Source organism: Lonchura striata, chromosome 2, assembly GCF_050655825.1.
Source record: "Lonchura striata isolate lonStrDom1 chromosome 2, ASM5065582v1, whole genome shotgun sequence".
NCBI lineage: Eukaryota > Metazoa > Chordata > Aves > Passeriformes > Estrildidae > Lonchura > Lonchura striata.
In genome coordinates, this window is record NC_140704.1 from 101,069,576 (window position 1) to 101,089,548 (window position 19,973).

Below are 19,973 nucleotides of genomic sequence, written 5' to 3' on the forward strand. Positions count from 1 at the left end.
ATGCCCTAAGGTACATAGATATGTATGAATATGAAGAAGTGTCAGCATTGTAAGGCATAATTCTTTCTTTAAAAAAAATCTTAATTTTTAAAACATTAATTTTAATATTCAAGTAGATTTCCTTAAAACATGTATTTTATGACAGAAAACAAAAATACATAACACTACAATCTCTGTTTTAAAGGCAAACTATAAAAACCTTTCTTCAAATGTTTGTTCTAGAGCTCAAAGCTATTATTTTTATAACTGTTTTGTTCCCTTGCATTTCACTGTACATCACATATTCTATACTATAAAAGACTGATAATTTTACAAGGACAATAGCCTTCCAATGGCTGAACACAACGTATTACCTACATTTTAAGAAAAGCTAATCTCTATGAGACTAAGTAGTTCCCTATCTCAACTTGTGCAAAACAGATCTTCAACCTTCCTGAAACTGCAGAGCTGACAACACTGGAAAAAAGTATACCTCTACCTCTACAGAAAACCCTCTTAGGTACCATCACAAGTTTAATTCTGATACAAGTAAATTTATGTAAAGTAACCAAGTAATTTGGTATTATCTAGGAGGCATGACATCTAAAAGTCAGTCTCTGTTGAATGAAATTGAAACTCAGATGAACAACTAATTCACTGAAAGTTACTTGAAACAAATTTTTTTGTGTGTTGTATGCTTTTCTCAGTGTCTTTAAAATTGTTTCCATTTTTAAAACATCTCTCTTTTAAGTGACAGCATCATTTGTATATTTAACAACTACGCGCTAAGACTTCTCTTGAGCACTGATCTATTTGTATGTAGTATATGCTACTGAACTAAATTAGCTATATATGAACAAATCTCAAGGGTTTATTATTTTGTTGTTCTTTCACAATCCTTTTTCATTCACAATTGTGCACAGCCACAATGTATAAAATAAATTGGGATTTTGGGGCAGGGATTACTTCATTTTCTTGAGACAGACATGTTTTTGCCATTGGACAAAGAGGTTAGCTGACCTTAGGAATGTTACCAGATCATCTCAGCAGTACAGTAGGGTAACATCAGTGAAAGAAATATTTTGTTCTTTCTTGTATGTATTACAATTTGAGGTCCTTTTATTATATTAGAATAACATATTAAATTCATACATTACTGGATGTTGAGACAATTAGTCTTTAATGATTACAACAGCAATTACTGTTTCTGAAACCACTCAGGCTAACATTCTGCTTCTTGGCTATCCACAGAAAACTGTTCTAGGATTCAATTCAAAATTAATTAAACTTGAAAATTTATTGAGGTCAATGTTAATTTGAAAATTTGACCGTGCCAATTTCTTTTTTTTACATGTAAGGATTTTTTTTTTCCTTAAATACCACTGCTGAAGAAAAGGTAACAATCTAATTATGAGAGGCTATGGCTTTCAATATAGCAATAAATTATCTTCATAAGAAACCTAGGTATACAGTAAATTAAGTACCAAAAGATGACAGAAAGGTTATCTTCACTTTCAGTATTATATTAACTGACATGAGTGCATGTGCATGTGTTCTTTGATGAACACATCCTAATAGTTAACTGGCATGAAGATGTTAACAATGTCAATATTGAAGTTTATGTAACAGCTTGTAATCAGTGAAAAAAATTCTCCCTGAAAATACAGCAACAGTAACAATGTCCATCATTCTGTAATTTTTAAATTTGGATTTATCCGCTAAAACTAAAAATATATGTGAAGAGAAAGAAAACATAAGGGGAAGTAGTTAGAAAACTTTAGATTGATTGATTGTCACAGATGAGTAACAAAAAGGAACAAGTCTGCCAGGGACCTGAACTTTATTATTTCCTACCTTAACTATAGCCCAGAAAGACAAGTTTCTCAGAACACTGCATTTCTGAATTTCATGCTCATAAGAACTATGGAGTATCTTTGAATTTGTTGCACAATGAAGTCTTGAAACTGAGACTTTTGGAGATTTCAGCATCATCAGTCTGACAGAAAACAGAGCTTGACTAAAACAGTTCAGGTAGCTTTTCCATTAAGTCAAAATAGGACTTTTGAAAGAGCTTTGCTTCAGAAAAGATCAGGTTTGAGGAAGGCTCAAAAACTCACAGACTTATTTTCTTCTCAGAGTGATACAGGGCAGACAGCCAAGGAAGAAAGGGGCTCTGGAAAAAAGTAAAGTATGCTTTTCAGGGGAAACAGGAGTTTGTATTAGTGGGCACAGAAAACTTTTGACAAACAAAAACTCCAACCAGAACCTGAACAAGACTGCTGCTGTCTCCTGATGGAATCAGAGAGCTGGGCCAGAAAAAGAAGGAAGATAATTTATTGGGAAGCAGCACTGCCAAAAATTTCTTCAGCCCAGACAGCCCCTTGGTTCCTGTGGTGTGGTCAAACACAGAAGCACCCAGTAACAGTTTAAGAAATTCAAGCTGTTTTCCTTTCTTCCTTAGTTGAAAGGTGTATAACTGAAAAGCCACATGAATTAAGAAATAGATACAATGACCACATGATAATAGATGTCCTATTTTTCAAAGGGCTGTAGCATCTCTCTTATGAGGACAGAATAAGAGAATAGGGATTGGCCAGCCTGGACAAGACTGACCTAATTCTGGCCTTCCAGTACCTGAAGAGAGCATAAGAGAAAGGTGGGAGACTTTTTACCAGGGTGTGTAGTGACAGGATGAAAAGGAATTACTTTAAACTGAAGGAAAGTAGAGAATTTGTTTTTTCCTTTGAGGGTGGCAAGGCACTGAAACAGGTTGCTCAGAGAAGCTGTGTCCCTTAAAGTGTTTAAAGCCAGGTTGGATGAGGCTCTGAGCAAACTGGTCTAGTGGAAGGTGTGTCTCCCATGGCAGGGGTGTTGAACTAGACAATCTTTTAAGTCCTTTCCATGGTCTCCAATTCCTACAATATCCTATTTCTACCTCACATGACATTGACAGGAACAAATAGTTATTACCTTATAAAACAACAACAAAAAAAATCAAAGTGCATACTAATGGTGCAAAATTTGCCAAAATTGGCTGAACCTTAGCCTTTGAAAAGGAAAAACAAAAATCCAAAATCAAACCAAAACAAAAAGATGGACTGCAAGCAAATTGCATGTGCTGGGGGAAAATAACAGAATATTGGAATATTGTTTCCAAAGTATCAAAAACTTCCACTAGATCTTGCAGCTTTGTAAGTTTTGAGGTTTTAATTGCAGAAGGTGACTTAATTCAGATCCCGGATGCCAAGCCCTGCTTTGGTCCCAGGGTTGCATTAGACATATAGCAAGATTTTGGCATCAGGCAGTGTCTCATTCCTTCTCTTCCACCACAACTATGAAGATTGAATGTGGGGTAGAAATAGTACTGTAGGCATAAAATATCCAGCTCTGTCTGAATCATGCAAATTTTACAGGTGGCTGAAAAATTACTTTTTACTCACCTTTCACCACTTACCATGGAAATGTTTGAGGGTAGGTTTATTTTTCACAGAATTTCTGGAGTAAATAGAAAAAAACATAAAGAAGAACATCATGCAGAACGAGTAACAAAACCCCTACAAATGACACAGTGTACTGAGCATAAAGCAATACCAGCCCCAGCAGTACGAAATAAAAGCATGTGCTTTTCTCTTAAACAGCAAAAGCTATGAATCCTTCCTGGTTACTGTTTGAGGATTTATAGAAAAGTACATATCACTGTGGACAATATGAGCACTAATTACTTGCTACCAAGGCTGGACTTTGTTTGCTTAAAAAAGAAACCCAAACCAAACAAACACCACCACCACCACACCTGGTTACAAACCAAGACCTAAGGAGCTGCTGGCACTCACTTGAATTTAAGGAGTGAATCCAAGTCTGAACTACATGAAAACATCTGAACAATTGTGCATATTTTCTGCAACACGGACACTGTTTATCTTCGATCTTCTGTTTTATTTGTGTGACTTCTCAGCGTCAGTGAATATATGATGAACAATACAATACTTACATTTTTATTTTGCAGCTACATACGAAATATCTGGTTGCTTGAAAGGCAAGAGGCAATATAATACCTTTGAGGTACATCTGGATGAAATGGAGACTTTCATTACAAATTCTGTAAATTTTTAATGGAAAAAAACCCAACTGAAATGATCAAAAAGTTAACTTAATATAGTATTTATTTGTATAAAAATTAAAAATTATTTTATAGTTATATCCTGGAAATTTGTTCTTTGCTTTGTAAACTAAAAATTAAAATAATTGCTATACAGAAATATTTTGAAAGTCAACTAGCAAGGGTTAAAAAATACAAAATAGTTAAAACAGTAACCATTAAAATTTAAATGTTAGTCAGATACCCAAATTTTACAGCGTCTTTCAGGATTTTCTGTTCTGTTTTAGAATGTCATTAATGTAGAGAAGACTCCATAAACCTTTTTGTGAATGAAATTTTTATTTACACACTGTATCCAGAAGCAGATACATAATTCCTTATACAATTATTTTTCAAAAATGTGCAAGAAATTACTATAATTTTGTTTACAAACCAAAACACATTAAAATCAATGGACTTTGGATAATTCACTCCGTGGCGTGCTTAGTACAAACAGTGCACACCAGGTCTGAAAAAGAGAAAAGTGTAAACCACAGCAATCTGGATTGCAAGTATTAACTTCATGGCACTCCATCATCACTATAAAAATTCTTTAACCCAACAGGTATTCATAAAAAATTCATTTTGAATTTTTCATTATCTGTGTAGAATTTAGACCACTTACCAGATACAACAATGTCATATTTTTCACATTATGAACTACAATCTAGGCCATTTTTTATTTATAAAGAATGTCTGTAATTTTTCTTCTTTGCAGTCATAGAAAGATTTAAAGAAGTTAAATTGGCAATCATTGATTCACCTATAGCTTAGCTCAGAATTTGAAAGTTCAGTAACAGAGAAATACTTCTCATCATAGCCCATATATTGCTGGTATGCTGTTTTAAATATTTAATTCCAGTATTCACACAGATGAAATGCATCAAAACAAAAACTGCACAGATTTTACTTAGCCCAGTAGTCAATATTCACAGAAAGAAATTGGCTTTAACAAAATGTAAAGTCAGCTCATCTGAGAACAAAAAGTCTAATTAATAATTGCATTTCTGATCCTTCTGACAGAATTAAATTTTGGTAAAAGATGGCATTCACTATGTCAACAGCAGGATAAGTGCTATATCCTTCAAACAGATCAAAGTATACATATCACTTTCAGTTGTTTATAACACTGGCTTACAAAACAAAACTTAAAAAAACAGAGGAAATTTTGTGTGTGCAGATTTATTATTTCCAAATACAAGGTGTTGTTTTACTCTTCAAAATGGTAAAGCAAAGTTATCAGTAATGTCAATAATTTCAGACACTGAAAGGAATTTTATTTTAAAGTTTCATTTTCAAAACTATTTTTCCTCAATTCAATTGCATAAAAAGCATACCTTTTGAACCCTTAAACTGTTGTGCTGAATAAATAGCCATATTTCTATTCTATAAGAGCAATAGTCTGTTAGCTTTTGTTCCTAGTGTATTTACTTCCAAAGGTCTCCAAAATATCCTCCATCATCTTTCTTTTATTTGTCAAAGACACTTTGTTCCTCTAATTTTCACAAAGCAGAAGTCAACACAAGTTTTGTGGTTATTCTGAGTGCTTCTAAATTGACTCATAACTAAATGCTAATGTGTTTCTTTTATATTAATCTTTATAATAAGAAATTGCAAGTATCTTTAATATTTTCAAAGTATTTTTTCTAAGTTCATTCTCCTGGCTGGCCAGATACCTCAGTATGAAAAAGTACTGTGAGGTTCTGATTAAAGAGACCTGTAAAAATAACTACCTGTGTCTATTTACTACTTATTTAAAGCATTTGGAGCTTAGTAGAAATATCACCACCATTTTCTATTTGGAAGCAAGTGCTCTATGGTTCTTACATCCTAGACCTCAACCACTTTTAAGTGTTCCTTTTGTGGTAGCTTTATGGCAGAGGAAATGACAAAGTTAACTTGACCTGATTAAGTTCACAGATGAACAACACAGCAAGGAAGGCAATTCAAAAACAGGATAGCTGCTTTAAAACGTTTTTTTTATTTTAAAAAGCATCATTTATGAGTGAACAACTGAAATTTATAAAGGTATGGGCAAGAATTTTATCATGTGTGTTCTTGCACTTTTTCAATTCCACAATAAGACCAGCATATTATAGCTTCAAATATTTAGGTTTCAATGCAATGACTGCTAAATTAATGCATGTGGTATAGTATAAACATATGTTTAATGTATTCAATAGTGGTATTAAATGGCAATGAAAATATTTTATATACTATAATCTTTCAAAGATTCTGTAGAATGCATAGGCCCTCTAGTATGGGGAAAGAATTTTTAAAGTGAAGAAAATGCCAGAGGTTTTCTTCCAAAAGTATGCATCCGAAATCCATTAAAATGATTTTCTTTTTCCTCTCCACAGACAGAATCAGAACACTGTACCATACAATAGGTTATTGTGCCTTTTTGAATAAAGTTAGTAATCCTGATTCAGGGTAGGGGGAATGGGACATGACTGGGTAGGGGGAGAAGTTAGCAGAGAAAAAAAAAGAAAATGGAATACTCCCTTTCATACATATATTTCCATGGCAGAGCCAACAAATCACATGTATAGACTGCTCTAGATTATTTTCTTTTTAAAGTTTAAAACTTTATCAGACTAAAGAGGAAATCCTTATTCACCCTCCCTTAAAAGCAAAGGCAGTCTTTATCTACCTTTGATTTTCTTTTTTTTATTTTTTAGTTAAACATTATGGTCAAAAAATAAATTAAAAAAATATAAATTTTGTCTATCAATTCAGGCAACCCAAGATGTAGTGCTACTGCACCACCTTGCAGCAATACTGTATTCACTCCTAAAGACTCATTTTAGGGGACAGAAATGCTAGATTAAATGAGAAGAAGAAAATGACCCAAACAAGAAAGATGTATCAAAGATGGACTTTTTTCCTAAGGTGATCTTTACTCATTAGCCACTTCTACCAGAGATGGGAATATGACATTTTGAAAGACAAAACAGGGAGGGGCAGAGGCATACAAAGCAAGGCCTCTCAGCAAGGCAGAGGCAGGCGTCCCTCCCAAGCCAGCTACTACCCCTGTAGCAAGTAACTCATAAAAGTGATAAAAACATGGAAGAAAAGAAAACCAAAATAAAATAGAACAAGAAAATGCCATGGATTAACCCTGCATGATGAAAATATTACAGTGTAGAACCTGTACTCCCCGCTGAAAGTCTTTTTTTCCCTACAGAAGGTTAGAATAACTGTAAGCTTTCCAAATGCCAGAATCTTTGACAGATATCATAAACACTTACTTAATTGATTCAGTATTTCATATGTCAAAACATATTTCATGACAGCAAACTGAAACATATTCTGCGGTCACTGTATATCCAAACATCTCTTCCCAATAATTTGAAAGGCTAGGAGAATAGCATTTTAGAGATGCATTTAAACATCTTCCATATAAAATGTTACCAGTCCTGTTCCTTCCTCCTCAAAGGATATAAAAAAGGGGGAAAAATATCCAAAAGACATTAGTGTATTACTGTACTTTCTGAAGTAAAAGAAAAATGTAAAAAAACCTTCTAGAAATGATAAAATTTCAAGTAGCTTGAACATAAATATGGTAGAAGTTATCCTATTAGAAGTTCTATCTCATCCCCAAAATGGCTTATAAATTTATGTTCCCATGATAACAATTCCTAGAGTCTTCCCACAAATCCAGGAACTTCCTTCCCTTACTCTGCAAAAATAAGCAGGAGGGAAAAGGAAAGAAAGAGGGGACCTGGTAGATGTTAATTTATTAACTGATGGCATGATTATAAAAGGTACTATTTTACAAGACCCCAATACCACAATTTTCTTTTAGGTACTATACATTAACTTTCATGGACTGTTTTTCAAAGGCCATTTTTAGAGGACAAAACACTGAGACGAGAAGAAGGCTGAACCAACCTCCTTAAACACAAGAGTGTACAGACAGTACAAGGCTTAGGAGGAAGGTTTTTTTTTCCCAAAGATATGCCACATAACCATGCTCTTATCACACAGCTCTGTCTATACATTGGGGCATATCTCTACAGAAATGTCTAATTACGACACTAGGAAACAGTTTTTAACTTAGATGTAAAATCGGTAATTTAGAATACCAATATGTCATTTATCCATAATCATTTTTTCTAGAGGTTGTTTTAAAGGAAAAAAAAAATCCATTCAACAAGTTTCATTTGACTTTTACTTATTGTTGAATACACATGAAATGTGCTTTCAATGCATAAAAATCACAGTGGATAGCAGCAAAGGACTTGGGGGAAATTAAGGAGAATTTGATCATTCACATTGTGATTAATCTGCACATTGATGAAAGATAGCTATTTCACACTTCTAAAAATAAAACTTGAGATCATTCTTTCCAACAAAACAAAACAAGAAAAAAAAGCCTCCCAAAATACACAAAACCCCCCAAAACAAACATAAATGCAAATGCATTACTTTTCTTTTACAGACAAAAATGAAATATTCTTATGGCAGCAAAAGATTTTGATAATAATGAAAGTCTGTAAACTGTAATTCAATCTCTTTTTGTTGTTGTTGTTCCCAAAGTGCAAGATGCAAGATTCCCGTAAGCTTTCAGTAGTGCTTTTCCTGTAAATAATCCTTCATTTTGTTTGGCAAAGGCAGTTTTTGAATCAGGTCTATTCTGGTGTACTGACGTATTACAAAACGACACAGGTACTGTAAAGAGCGCACCTGCATAAACCGGGACACTGGATTTGTCAGTCTCACTGGGTAAGTTGCAGATCCTGGCAGCCGGGATCTCGAATAGCAGAAAGCTCCATTTTCAGAGTCCCTGATTGAATGTTCAATTAAATCAACTATAGATGTATGTCCCTCCACATCTGGCTGTTCATAAAAACTAAACCTACCATTTGAGTGTTCAATTCTAGTGTGAAGAGTTTTTCCATGGGAACGAAAACTCAAACTTAAAAGATAACGATCATCAGAACTATCTCGGACGAGAAATGAGCCATCAGGCACATTAGCTAATTTTCCCTCTGCCTCCCAGCGTGTAATGGGGCCCCAGTACCATCCTTGTTTTGCAAGTTTTTTCAGTTCTTCTGTGAGGCTTGTCACAACCATAGGACCGCTGTTCTGTACAGAGTCATAAACTCTTCCAACTCCTGGGGCAGTGTTAGGGTCAAAATTCAAATGGCAGCGCATACTTTCAGCCACATGGGCATCTGTGCCATTTAATCCATTGAAGTTCCTTTGGATTTGATTATTCTGCATTGGAGGTAGCAAAGGTGAGAGTGGAGGGACATCACTATGATTAACTCTTGGGCTTTGCAACATGACTCCTGTGGTACCAATCAACAAACCATTCACCGTCTGGTCCACAAAGATATCTGGTGCAACGACTACGTCCTGATCCACTTGGCTCTCATCTTCGTGGAAAGCATTTCCCCCCACTTGAGGAGAAACTGTCGAAACTTCCATGGGTGAGGAACTATCCAGACAGTAACTACGTGATCCTTCCAAAGGATACATTCCCTCATCTAAAGGCACAGTATACTGAATGTAGTCCTGAGGCATTAATCCAATAACTACAGGCACATGTTCATCAATATGAAGATGCAAGTCCCCGTTCTGAGATTCCGTATTTTTTAATGCATTGGTTTGTTCCTGGAACACATTTTCTGACTGCAAGTCATGGAAGTCCTTTCGAACACCATTCAGTGCTGGGCTTGGATTAGAGGAATGGACCAAGGCCTTGACTTTCACTTCCATTTTGATGCAAGTCTCTTCTGAATTTGTAGGTCGAAGTGGCCACGGAGTTGGGCTGTAATGGTGATTACGGAGGGAAGTAGATCTCAGAGGTCTTTGAGCTCGCACATCTTTGAAGGTTATTGGAGCAGATGAAGAAGAAAATGTGTCATCATCTGCAGAGCTTACAGAGGGTGTGCTGCCTTTGCCTTTCTGTTTTTGTTTTGCTGAAAGCCTCCTTTTTAACGTACCCATTAAACTTTCACTTTTTGATCTATTTTTGCCTCCTTTTTCATCTTCACTATTGACTTCACAGCTAGCCAAATCTTTACCATAGCAGCTGCCAAACAAAGAGTCATCTTTTCCAAATTCACTTAATGATGGCTGCTGAACCATTACAAAGTCACTTTCATCTTTACTTTTATTTAAGTTAAAGGACTTGCGAATTGTTTTGAGACTAATTTTCTTCATTATGACAAGTTACCAAATCTGGGTGATCAGCACTGCTTGTGGTGATATAGCCCTAACACACGAAGAGCAGTTTCTGCTTCATTTATGTGTTCTATCCAGCCTCATTTAACTTCAAGAGCCATTTCCTGAAAAGAAATAAAAAACAATTACATTCACAAAAGAAATATTTCAAAAATTATCTATGAGGGTTTCCCCCTATCCAAGCAAAACAGAAATTTCAGTATTTTAACAATGAGTATCACATAAAAGTAAAAGTAAGGAGCTGACTTTGAAACAATCAGGCTCAAAAACTGAAACTCCTACATCGGCCTTGGAGATTTCCACAACTTCTTTCTGCTTTCATCATGGTAATTTTTGGAACATCCACACACCTTATACTACACTCACAGGCGTATATATTTAATGCATTTCTAAATAATTTTCAAACATATAAATACTCTCTTTCCAAAGGCTCCTAAAAAATGCCCACACAAGTAACTACAGAAGATAAAAATACAGAAAACATTCTAATCAACAGAATTCCTACATGCAGGTTAAACTGTGATTGGTCCTAAAAACATTGTCTTATAAGGTTATACTTTCTCTACACAAGAAAGTTAAGTAATATTTAGAAGGCTACATATTTATAGGAAAACTAAGTGTAGTGAAAATACAGATTTTCCTTAACAGCAAAGTAACATACATTTACAGCAAGTCCTCCTGAATTTCTGTGAAAGAAAGGATTTCCAATCTATTTTAGCCACAGAAAACCAAGTCACAGGCTCTTACTGCCTAAAATTATTAGAACTTTTCTTTCTCCAGTATTTCTGCCAAGACCTAGTGGACACAGCTGCTCAAGTTCCAGACAACTGCTCCCACTTGGTATCTTGCAGAATGAGGTACTCACAAATTTGATCTTTTGGAATTTTTTTTTCTTTATTTGTATTTGACTGTGTTTTTGGAGGGGCTTTGGAGGGGCATGGTTTGTTTTGTTTTAATTTTAGCTAGACCTTCCAAAGTAAACAGCTCTGCAAAGAGAAGGACAACGCATGGGAAAGAGAAGAGAGGGAAGTTCTACTCGCACAGAAGTAGGTACTACAATTAGTAGTAACTGTTATTCCACATACCTCCAAATACGTATGGTGTTAGCAGCACAACCTGTAGCAGCAAGCCTGGCTCCAGGCTAAGCATGGCAAGCTGAAGTAGTCTAAGAATCTTTCAAGAAATCTTCAACCTTGGTGGACTGAGGGGAAAGTAAAACAGCCCTTATATACACACTTCCCACTTTTCTCCCAGAGTATCACAATATAAGCAAACCGAGAAAAACAGTGCAACGGACTGAAATAAGTTTTATCAACTAAACAATGTTGTTTTCTTAAATATGCAGTTTTTGAATGCTTAAAACCATGGAAGGACATGATTAATATAACCAAGCAGTCCACTGCCTATTGCTGTTGCCCAGCCTAACTACTGTGGTCCTCAAGTACACAAAAGTTGAAGGATCATATCCAAAGCAAACTAAAAGGTAATGTGAAAGAAACATCTACGGATTCTTAACTTCAAAACACTTGGAAAAATTTTAAGTAAAACCTTGCTGCTGGAGGGGTGTACACTGCTCCATAAAAAGCAGAAGTAGTAAAGATTGACTTACTTGGATTGTTCCCTAGTCCTATCTGCATCAACATATTTCAAAGAGTGGTTCTGTGTCCTTGTCATAACCTCTGATATTTCCCAAGTCCATCTTCAGAGCACTTTCAGATCTTTCCATTTCATTTTCTTAATTACCAAACTAAATAACACTTTCTTTCAATGGGGAGAAACTAAAAGGTTTCTCCAGTATCTAAACTGATTCACTTTCTACCAGCAAAGAACAAACATGACCAAAACACTTCTTAGACAAAAGCCTAAGAACCAATTATTTGCTATAAATTAATATTAATACTTAAAAAAGCAGAGCTAGTATTTTATGATATGTTCACTAGTTATTTTCCACTTTTAATATACCTGTTCTATCAGGAGTCATGAAATCCTAAAACACCATCCTCCAGTTACACAATGTGAACACAATCCTGAGTATGAATTTTCAAAGGTTAAAACACTATGTTTACTTTCCTACAAGTGCAGATAAAGGGAGACTTACATGTCAATTAAAAGACTGAAAATGTCACTGACTTTCTAATCCTAAATCATCTGGATTTTACCATCTTTCCAATTTGCAGAACTTTTTGTTATATGTAACTCAATTAACCTACAAAATAAGTGAAAATTACAACTTCAGGATTGCATGCTTCTCCTAAACTTACTCAGAGCATTGATTCATGTGATAAAATTAACTCTGCTTTTGTGTGTGAAGCACCAGAAGCCTGGGAACTATCATATTAGCTCCACCTGTGAAAACCACGTTCTCCAACTGCTTCTGACATCCACAAGCTGATATTATTTCCACTTTTCCAGAAATGTTCCCCCCTCCTTGTGGAAGGTACTGTTTGCAGTTACCAATCTCGTCACTCTTATGACCAGTCCCAGAACTCAAGGAAGCAGCATGAAGCTGGATCAGGGGGTATTTAGGTTGGATACCAGGAAAAGGTTTTGCACATTGAGGGTGGTTGGGTACTGGAACAGGCTCTCCAAAGAAGCGGTCAGAGCGCAAAGCCTGATAGAGTTCAAGAAGTGTCTGGACAATACTCTTAAGCATATGATGTGATTCTTGGGGTGTACTGCAGAGACCCAGGAGCTGGACTCAATTACCTTGATGGGTCCCTTCTAACTCAGTATATTCTGGATTCTATAAAATGGTTAGTTTATTAGTTGTATTCTTGCAAAAAGTCACATCAAGATATAAGAAAGGTTTGATAATCAACTGTAAAGCACATAAACATCATGCATCTATCCAGAAGCCCAGTTCATTCATGCAAGAGAAGACAATAAAAATCTAGAGACAGTCCAGGTCGAAGCTCTTCAAAGTAAACCAAACATACTCATATCATCAGAGCAAGTCTCTAAACAAGTCATCCATATGACACCCACCTTAGGATACCTCCTATACATATTTTATCCAGGACACGAGAAAACTAATAAATACCCCCTGAATTCAAATACCCAAACTGATCCAAATATTCCTCTTTCTTTGCACATACTTAATTCTGGATTGCATATCAATATGTTTAGAAATGCTGTATAGACAGGTCTCAATAAAATTGTATGCTTGCAAGTATAGAATTCATTGCAGTCTTCATCTAATAGAGCTGGAGCAGAAGAGGCCGGGCATACACCCCTTCCTGGAATATATTAAAATGAATTATGCAACTTCTTCACAACCCTCAGCACAGCAACAGCTTCACTAGTATTTTGCATGAATTATGGCGTGACTGAAGTCTCCCACCAATGTGCTCTTCCAGTGCCATCTGCTGTACAATGAATTAGACAGCCTAACAAGAGATAACTCTAAAAATTCTTCTGGGAGATATTTGCAACTATAAACAGATTTGAACTCTACCAATGTATTCCTAAGGCCTGGTGACTGTGTGCAGAAACACGGTCAGTCTGGAACACACAGACTGAAAATGAGATTAATCAAATCCAGAAAGAGAATGAGATCTTAATGCACAGAATCATGTGGATGAATGAAATTCAAACTTACGAATTTTCATCACAAATTCTGCATCTCAGAATATTATGCAAGTTAAAAAAATACTGGCCAGGTCTCTGGACAAAAACTACCAGATTATTACCAAGCAAAACCGATATCCCCTGCTGCACATAAAAATATGTGCAATGAAATGCAAAATATATGTGTAATGAAAACTAAATTTGCACACTTCACTTGGAGGAAGAGCAACATTTATCAATCACATACAAATGTGAAATTACTAGTGAAGATAATTAGAGCTAAAAGTTCACTTTAAAGGCTACTTCTTGAAAACCTGAAAAGAAGGCCATGCAATGGTACATTAATTATTATGATGGCCAGCACTGATGTATGAAAAATTTTAATAGTTTTAAATATATATATCAGTTTCTGCAAAGCCAGTTTGGATATTCCAACATTTCAGATTTGTTTCAGTAGATTGGAATCACATAGCTATCTCAAAGCAGTGTTTGCAAAAGTACAGCAACAAAAAAGTTTGATTATGCTGTCTTTATTAATTTCTGATCTTTTTCACACTTTTATGCTAGGCACACTCATTTACCAAGACAAACACTATAAACAATGCTGCTGAAATGCACTACAATAGAAATAAACCAGGAATACCTTTAAGGAGTTAGGATAGAAAACACCATACTGGAAACATACAGCAAAATACAACTCATGTTTGAACAAAGAATTGTCTTTAAGAAGTTTACTTAAAAAATAATCACAAAAATTACTTCAAATTATTAGGCAATGTTACTTTGGATAATTTTTCTAAAATAAATGTTAATCTGCTTATTTATTTCCATAAAGTGAAACAGTTGAGCATCAAACTTGATTTTTTTTAAACCCACATCAAACTGCATCATTCCTGAAAAGTCTCTCTTTCACTTAGAAATATATAATCTTTATTCTTATACTGGATCATCATAAGACTTATATAATTTACAATTTCAATTTATTGTATTTTAACATAATTAGGAAAATAACTAAAAATAACTCAAAAGTGAAAAGTTTCTGCATTCCTGGGCATAACAAGCATTGGGTTCTCATTACTGTCAGATAATGAAGCCTATTCTAATCTACAGAAATATGAGGTGCCACTCCCCTGTTTTCCCCAGATTCTCTCTGAAATATATTCATGCATTCTTTTGGAAGACCATGTCAAAAACATAGCATCCTAAGGTAATGCAGATTTCAAGACCTGCATTTTGGAAATTCCTAAGTGTCCACATTTTCTCCAAAGTTACTAAATCTATTAATATGAATTATTAAGAAGTTGCTCTCCATATCCATTTGCATCAACTCTACTTCAATACTGAAGTCTGTATCACTGGAAGTTTTTCTACAAACCAGTACATAAAATAATGACTCGAGGTATTTCCTGGTATGTACTTAGGGTTCCAGGTTATATGAGCACAAAAACAATACACAAAATACTCAGTAAGCAAAGAAAGATTAAGACTTCAAACACCATCAGGTTCTAAAAGAACATACACACTACCAGGCAACTTTTGGCTTTTTCTCTATACCTGCCACAAGCACACTGAAGACAGTGAGGTTTTTCCCTTCACTGATCTTCAAGTAAATTCCTACATTATACTCCTTTTCAGTAAGAAGAGCCTTTAAATGAAGTAATCAAAATTCCATTGCATACTCTTATATCTTGAAAACAACAAAAAAAGGTAAATTGTTTTAGTAGTGGCTTCCTTGCTAATGGATGAACACTCCCCTAATATGACCACAAATTTTATAAAAGCCCTTCTTACTTGCATACCTGCTTTTCTAGTGAGCTCAAGGCTCAGATGTACAACTTCACACAAAATTGGAACAAGGAAAAAACAGATGAAAGCTCATCTGACAGTACATTACACTTATATCAAGAGTACTTAAAGCCTCCTGTTTTTAAGTTAACCAATCAAAGACCTGAACTGTGAGTTATTCACCAGAAAATTTATATTTCTACCCTCTATGATTGGAGCAGCTGAGTAAAGTATGGTCAAACTCTCTACAGGGTAATATAATTGAACAGGTTTTATACAGATTACAATTTAAAACAAACCAACCAACCAACAGTAAGTCATATCATTTAGTCATATCATCTCTCCTAATTTTTTCCCTCCTTTTAGGAAACTTAAACATAAAACAGTCCATGGACACTACTGTTGCAATACAGGATAAAGTAACCCTAATCACTACCAACCTTTAGCAGAGAATAACCAAGGTACATCTTTGGTAATACTTAGAAAAGTGGGGTAAATTAATAATTTATTTTTTTAATTAAAAACTTGACACAGTAAAATTTTTCTTTAGCATTTCTGATTTTGGGAATTAAAAGTATGCATAACCAGGAACACAGCCACTGGAAAGGTCCAAATACCTTGACAGCTTTTCCTTGGCCTGCTGTTGAAAAAGAATGTCCTTTAACATTTATATTTCCTTGATTTTTTTTTTTATTTTCTTTCTTTGAACACTATTTAATCCATGACTGCTTGCAGTAAGTCCTATTCCTTCCCATATTTGGTTGCAGAATGGAATATTTCTATCTGATTGGTGATTTTCCTCTGGGGAGTAACTTAAGGGTGCTAAATGGCATCTCTATTATGGTTCATATGTGTATATACAGACTTGTAACTATAATAATTTCATCACTACAATAGCCAAACCCAGTAACTAATATTAACAGTCCTCAGCCAAGGTTATATCTGTTACCCAAGGATGGTCGGCTGGGATCCGTATCTGCTCCTGAGCTACCATGGGCACACTAATGTGAGGGTGTTAAACTGAAGTTGGCACCAGCTGGAATTGGCTCAAGGACACACATAACAGCATGATACCAGAGCTGCTGTTGGAGGACGAAACTCCAGGGAAGCTGGGTGGATGACAGCCAGTAACCACTTGAGCCATTCCTGCTAGATCTCTCACAAACTGAGAATCAACACCCAAACAGGGAAACAAGCAGACTGTACTTTTCATACATTTACTAAAAGACAGGCACAAGTACCATCTTTCATCACGTTCTTTTAAGCAAACATATGATAATAAAGCATACTGCTAACAAATTGTTTCAAACATGTGGAAAAGTTACCAGAAAAATGAAACCACGATTTGGCTCTAAGACCCTGATCAACAGCAAGGGGAAAAGGGGCAAACAAAAATAACCCAGCAGTTCTATGCATGCCAAGGCACTGAAAAAGAGAAAAGAACATTTTTGTTCAATCAAATGGGAGAAGTCACTAAAGAAACCTGATGTGTTCACGTGTTTCAATGCAGAAAATCCTATCCATTGACTGCAAATAAAACTTTGCTTTTAGTTTTCACATAGCTGTGCAGAAGCAGATGAAAAGTGAGAATAATGCTCAGTCAGACTCCGTCTTAATTTTTTACTATTTTACAAGAATGTAGCAGCCAGCCTTGCAGCAGACTGTCTGTCAGCAAAAATTAAGTAGTTTCATAAGCAAAGGTTAGACTTCCTGGGAGAAAATGCATGAGAATTCCTTTCCAACTAAGGGTCCATCTCCCATTCCATCCTGACAGAAGATTACACCAAGATGTTTCCCCTCCATTGTAAGGTATGGGGTAGCCTCAGCTTCATAATGAGGATTTATGTTTATCCAAGATATTTATGCAATCCTCTTAAACCATATCACAGTTATTTTAGGAGTCTGAAAAGCTGTAAAACTATAATGCTCTACAAACCAGCATTTCATTTTACAATACAGACCAACACCACATTCTGTAAAAAGAATCAATTTTAAAACATTTTCGCTCTAAGATGGCAAGGAACAGATACTGTACCTACATATTTGAGAACAAGGTAAATGTTTAAAATTAATATCATGAAAATGAAAGGAAGAACAGAAAAAACAGTAAAAACAAAATAAAACTGCACTTCTGCCTTATTTTCATTGAGAAGTACGCATAAATATCTAAATGCTGGAATGTGTGTTGAAAATAACATAATATATGTAATTGTATGGATGCAAGTACTAAAACCCAACGCAGTTTGGTTTCTGAATCCTCAGTTATGCACTTCCAAACATAATTTTAGAAATGCTATCCATCCATTCAAAGCATATGCCAGAAAGATAGAAATAATAAAGCAGACCATTCTCTTGAAGTGGTTTTTTGTGGTCAGCAACAATCTGACCACTCTTCATGTTAGTGACAAAATAATATAATTGTGAGAAACACTTTTCCAGCTCTTCCCAAAAAGGGAAAGAAAACACTCAGCAGACATGCAACAGCTAAATAGCAACACTTCACATTAACTTATATTGATTTTGGTTTCACTTTCAAAGTTCAGGCTGGTATTCCTACAGCAAGAACAGAAATAGTGTACAGCTTCCAGAACATGAACCAAGACAGCTGAAAAGGGCCTGCTGCTGCTAAAAAAAAAAAAAAAAAAAAAAAAGACATTAAACATGTACAATGAATGATCTTTTCCTACTGTGCTATCAGAACATACATTCAACTTCTCAGGCCAAAAATCTGTCACCAGTGAACCTCACAGTACAAAAGGCACATACCAAATGGGCAATACGGAAATACACCACTCAGTTAATACTAAATGCTACATTACATGTTTGTTTCCTGCTTCCAAGGGGAAAAAATCATTAGAAAAAAAAAGGGAAGACATTGTGAGGAGAAAGAGGAAAAGACAGGAAAAGTAATAGAATGAGAAACCTCATACCATATGGTACCATTACAGAGGTGATCATTCTGGGAGATATTGAAAAACACCTGGAGGACAAATCAGTCATTGGTCACAGCCAGAACACAGGAGAGGAAAATCTTGCTTGTCAAACCTGATTTCCCTTTATGATAAGGTAACCCACCTAGGTGATCAAAGGAAGCAAACTGAAGTTATCTTTTTGGATTTCAGTACTTTTTCGTACTGTGTGTCACAGGATCCATCTGGACAAAATGTCCAGCACACAGCTGGGTAAACACAGCATGGGTTTGGTGAGCAACTGGCTCACAGGTCGGGCACAAAGGGTTCTAGTGAATAGGGTGACATCTGACTGGAGACCTCTCACTAGAGGGGCTCTGCAGGGCTCCATCCTCAGCCCTGTGCTTCTTTCAACATCTTTATAAATGACTTGGACACAGAACTGGAAGAGATACTCAGCAAGTTTGCAGATGACACAAAACTGGGAGGAGCAGAGAAGTCCTGCAGAGAGACCTTGACAAGTTAGAGGGCTAGGCAATCACAAAAAATACAAGTTTTAATAAGGGCAAGCTCCCCATTCTGCACCTGGAGTGGGGCAGCCCTGGATGTATAGACAGACTGGGGAATGAGATGCTGGAAAGCAGTGCCACAGAAAGGGACCTGGGGGTCCTGAGTCAGCAGTGCCTTGGCAGCCAGGAGGGCCAAGCGTGTCCTCGGGTGCATCAGGCACAGCATCGCAAACCAGGCAAGGGAGGGGATTGTCCTGCTCTGCTCTGCACTGGGGGCAGCCTCACTCCACCTCCCTTCCAACTTGGAATATTCTGTGATTGATGTTTCTGCTGAAAATTATAAGGGTTTGTACAGCATCACTACATATGAAACTATACTAAAAAATTTTAAATATTGCCATTCTCTCTAAATTATGAGTTGTTAATTTGTTATAGTCATCTGTTTTTGCTTCTGTCTGTCCCAGTTACCTGATATGAAAATAAAGACAGAGGAAGTAGTTTTAAATTACTATAGCACCAAGGAACCATGACTGATAATTCTGCTTTCTTTAAGGTGCAATATGGGATACTCTCTTATTCAGGAGCAAAAATGAGAAAACAAAATATCAGGAATGCTATCAAGTCACATGCACAAGGGAAAAAACAAACCCAAAACAAATAAGCCCCAAAACTAAGTTAAACCTAACTTTTAAACACTTCACTTGCCATACTATCTAACCAACAGGTGGCTTCATAGCCCATGTTTGTAAAACAAGTATCTTCACCAGTAAGTGGTAAACTGCTCACTTTTCCACTTACATTTGTCATTTATACTTATCTGACAGACAACCAGGACCATATGCAATTGGCTTTTATTCCTACAAATAACATCCACCTGGCATCAAATATATA

General features: G+C 35.7%; 1 protein-coding gene across 12 annotated transcripts in view; it reads right to left on the bottom strand.

Annotated features, from left to right (window-relative positions):
• Positions 1–4,398: 4,398 nt before the first annotated feature.
• The window catches only part of SOCS6 (suppressor of cytokine signaling 6), a 28,528-nt gene continuing 12,953 nt past the window's right edge, over positions 4,399–19,973 (bottom strand). For 7 of the 12 annotated variants that reach the window (XM_021530869.4, XM_021530870.4, XM_085571870.1 and 4 more), the window contains 2 exons: positions 11,398–11,513; positions 4,399–10,416 (listed from right to left, as the gene is read on the bottom strand). In XM_021530869.4, coding sequence (XP_021386544.2) covers positions 8,687–10,291 — 1,605 coding nt within the window. In that variant the 5' untranslated portion in view covers positions 10,292–10,416; positions 11,398–11,513 and the 3' untranslated portion in view covers positions 4,399–8,686. The remainder of the gene's footprint in view (positions 10,417–11,397; positions 11,514–19,973) is intronic. The other 5 variants (XM_085571872.1, XM_021530873.3, XM_021530874.3 and 2 more) reach the window with 1 other exon arrangement.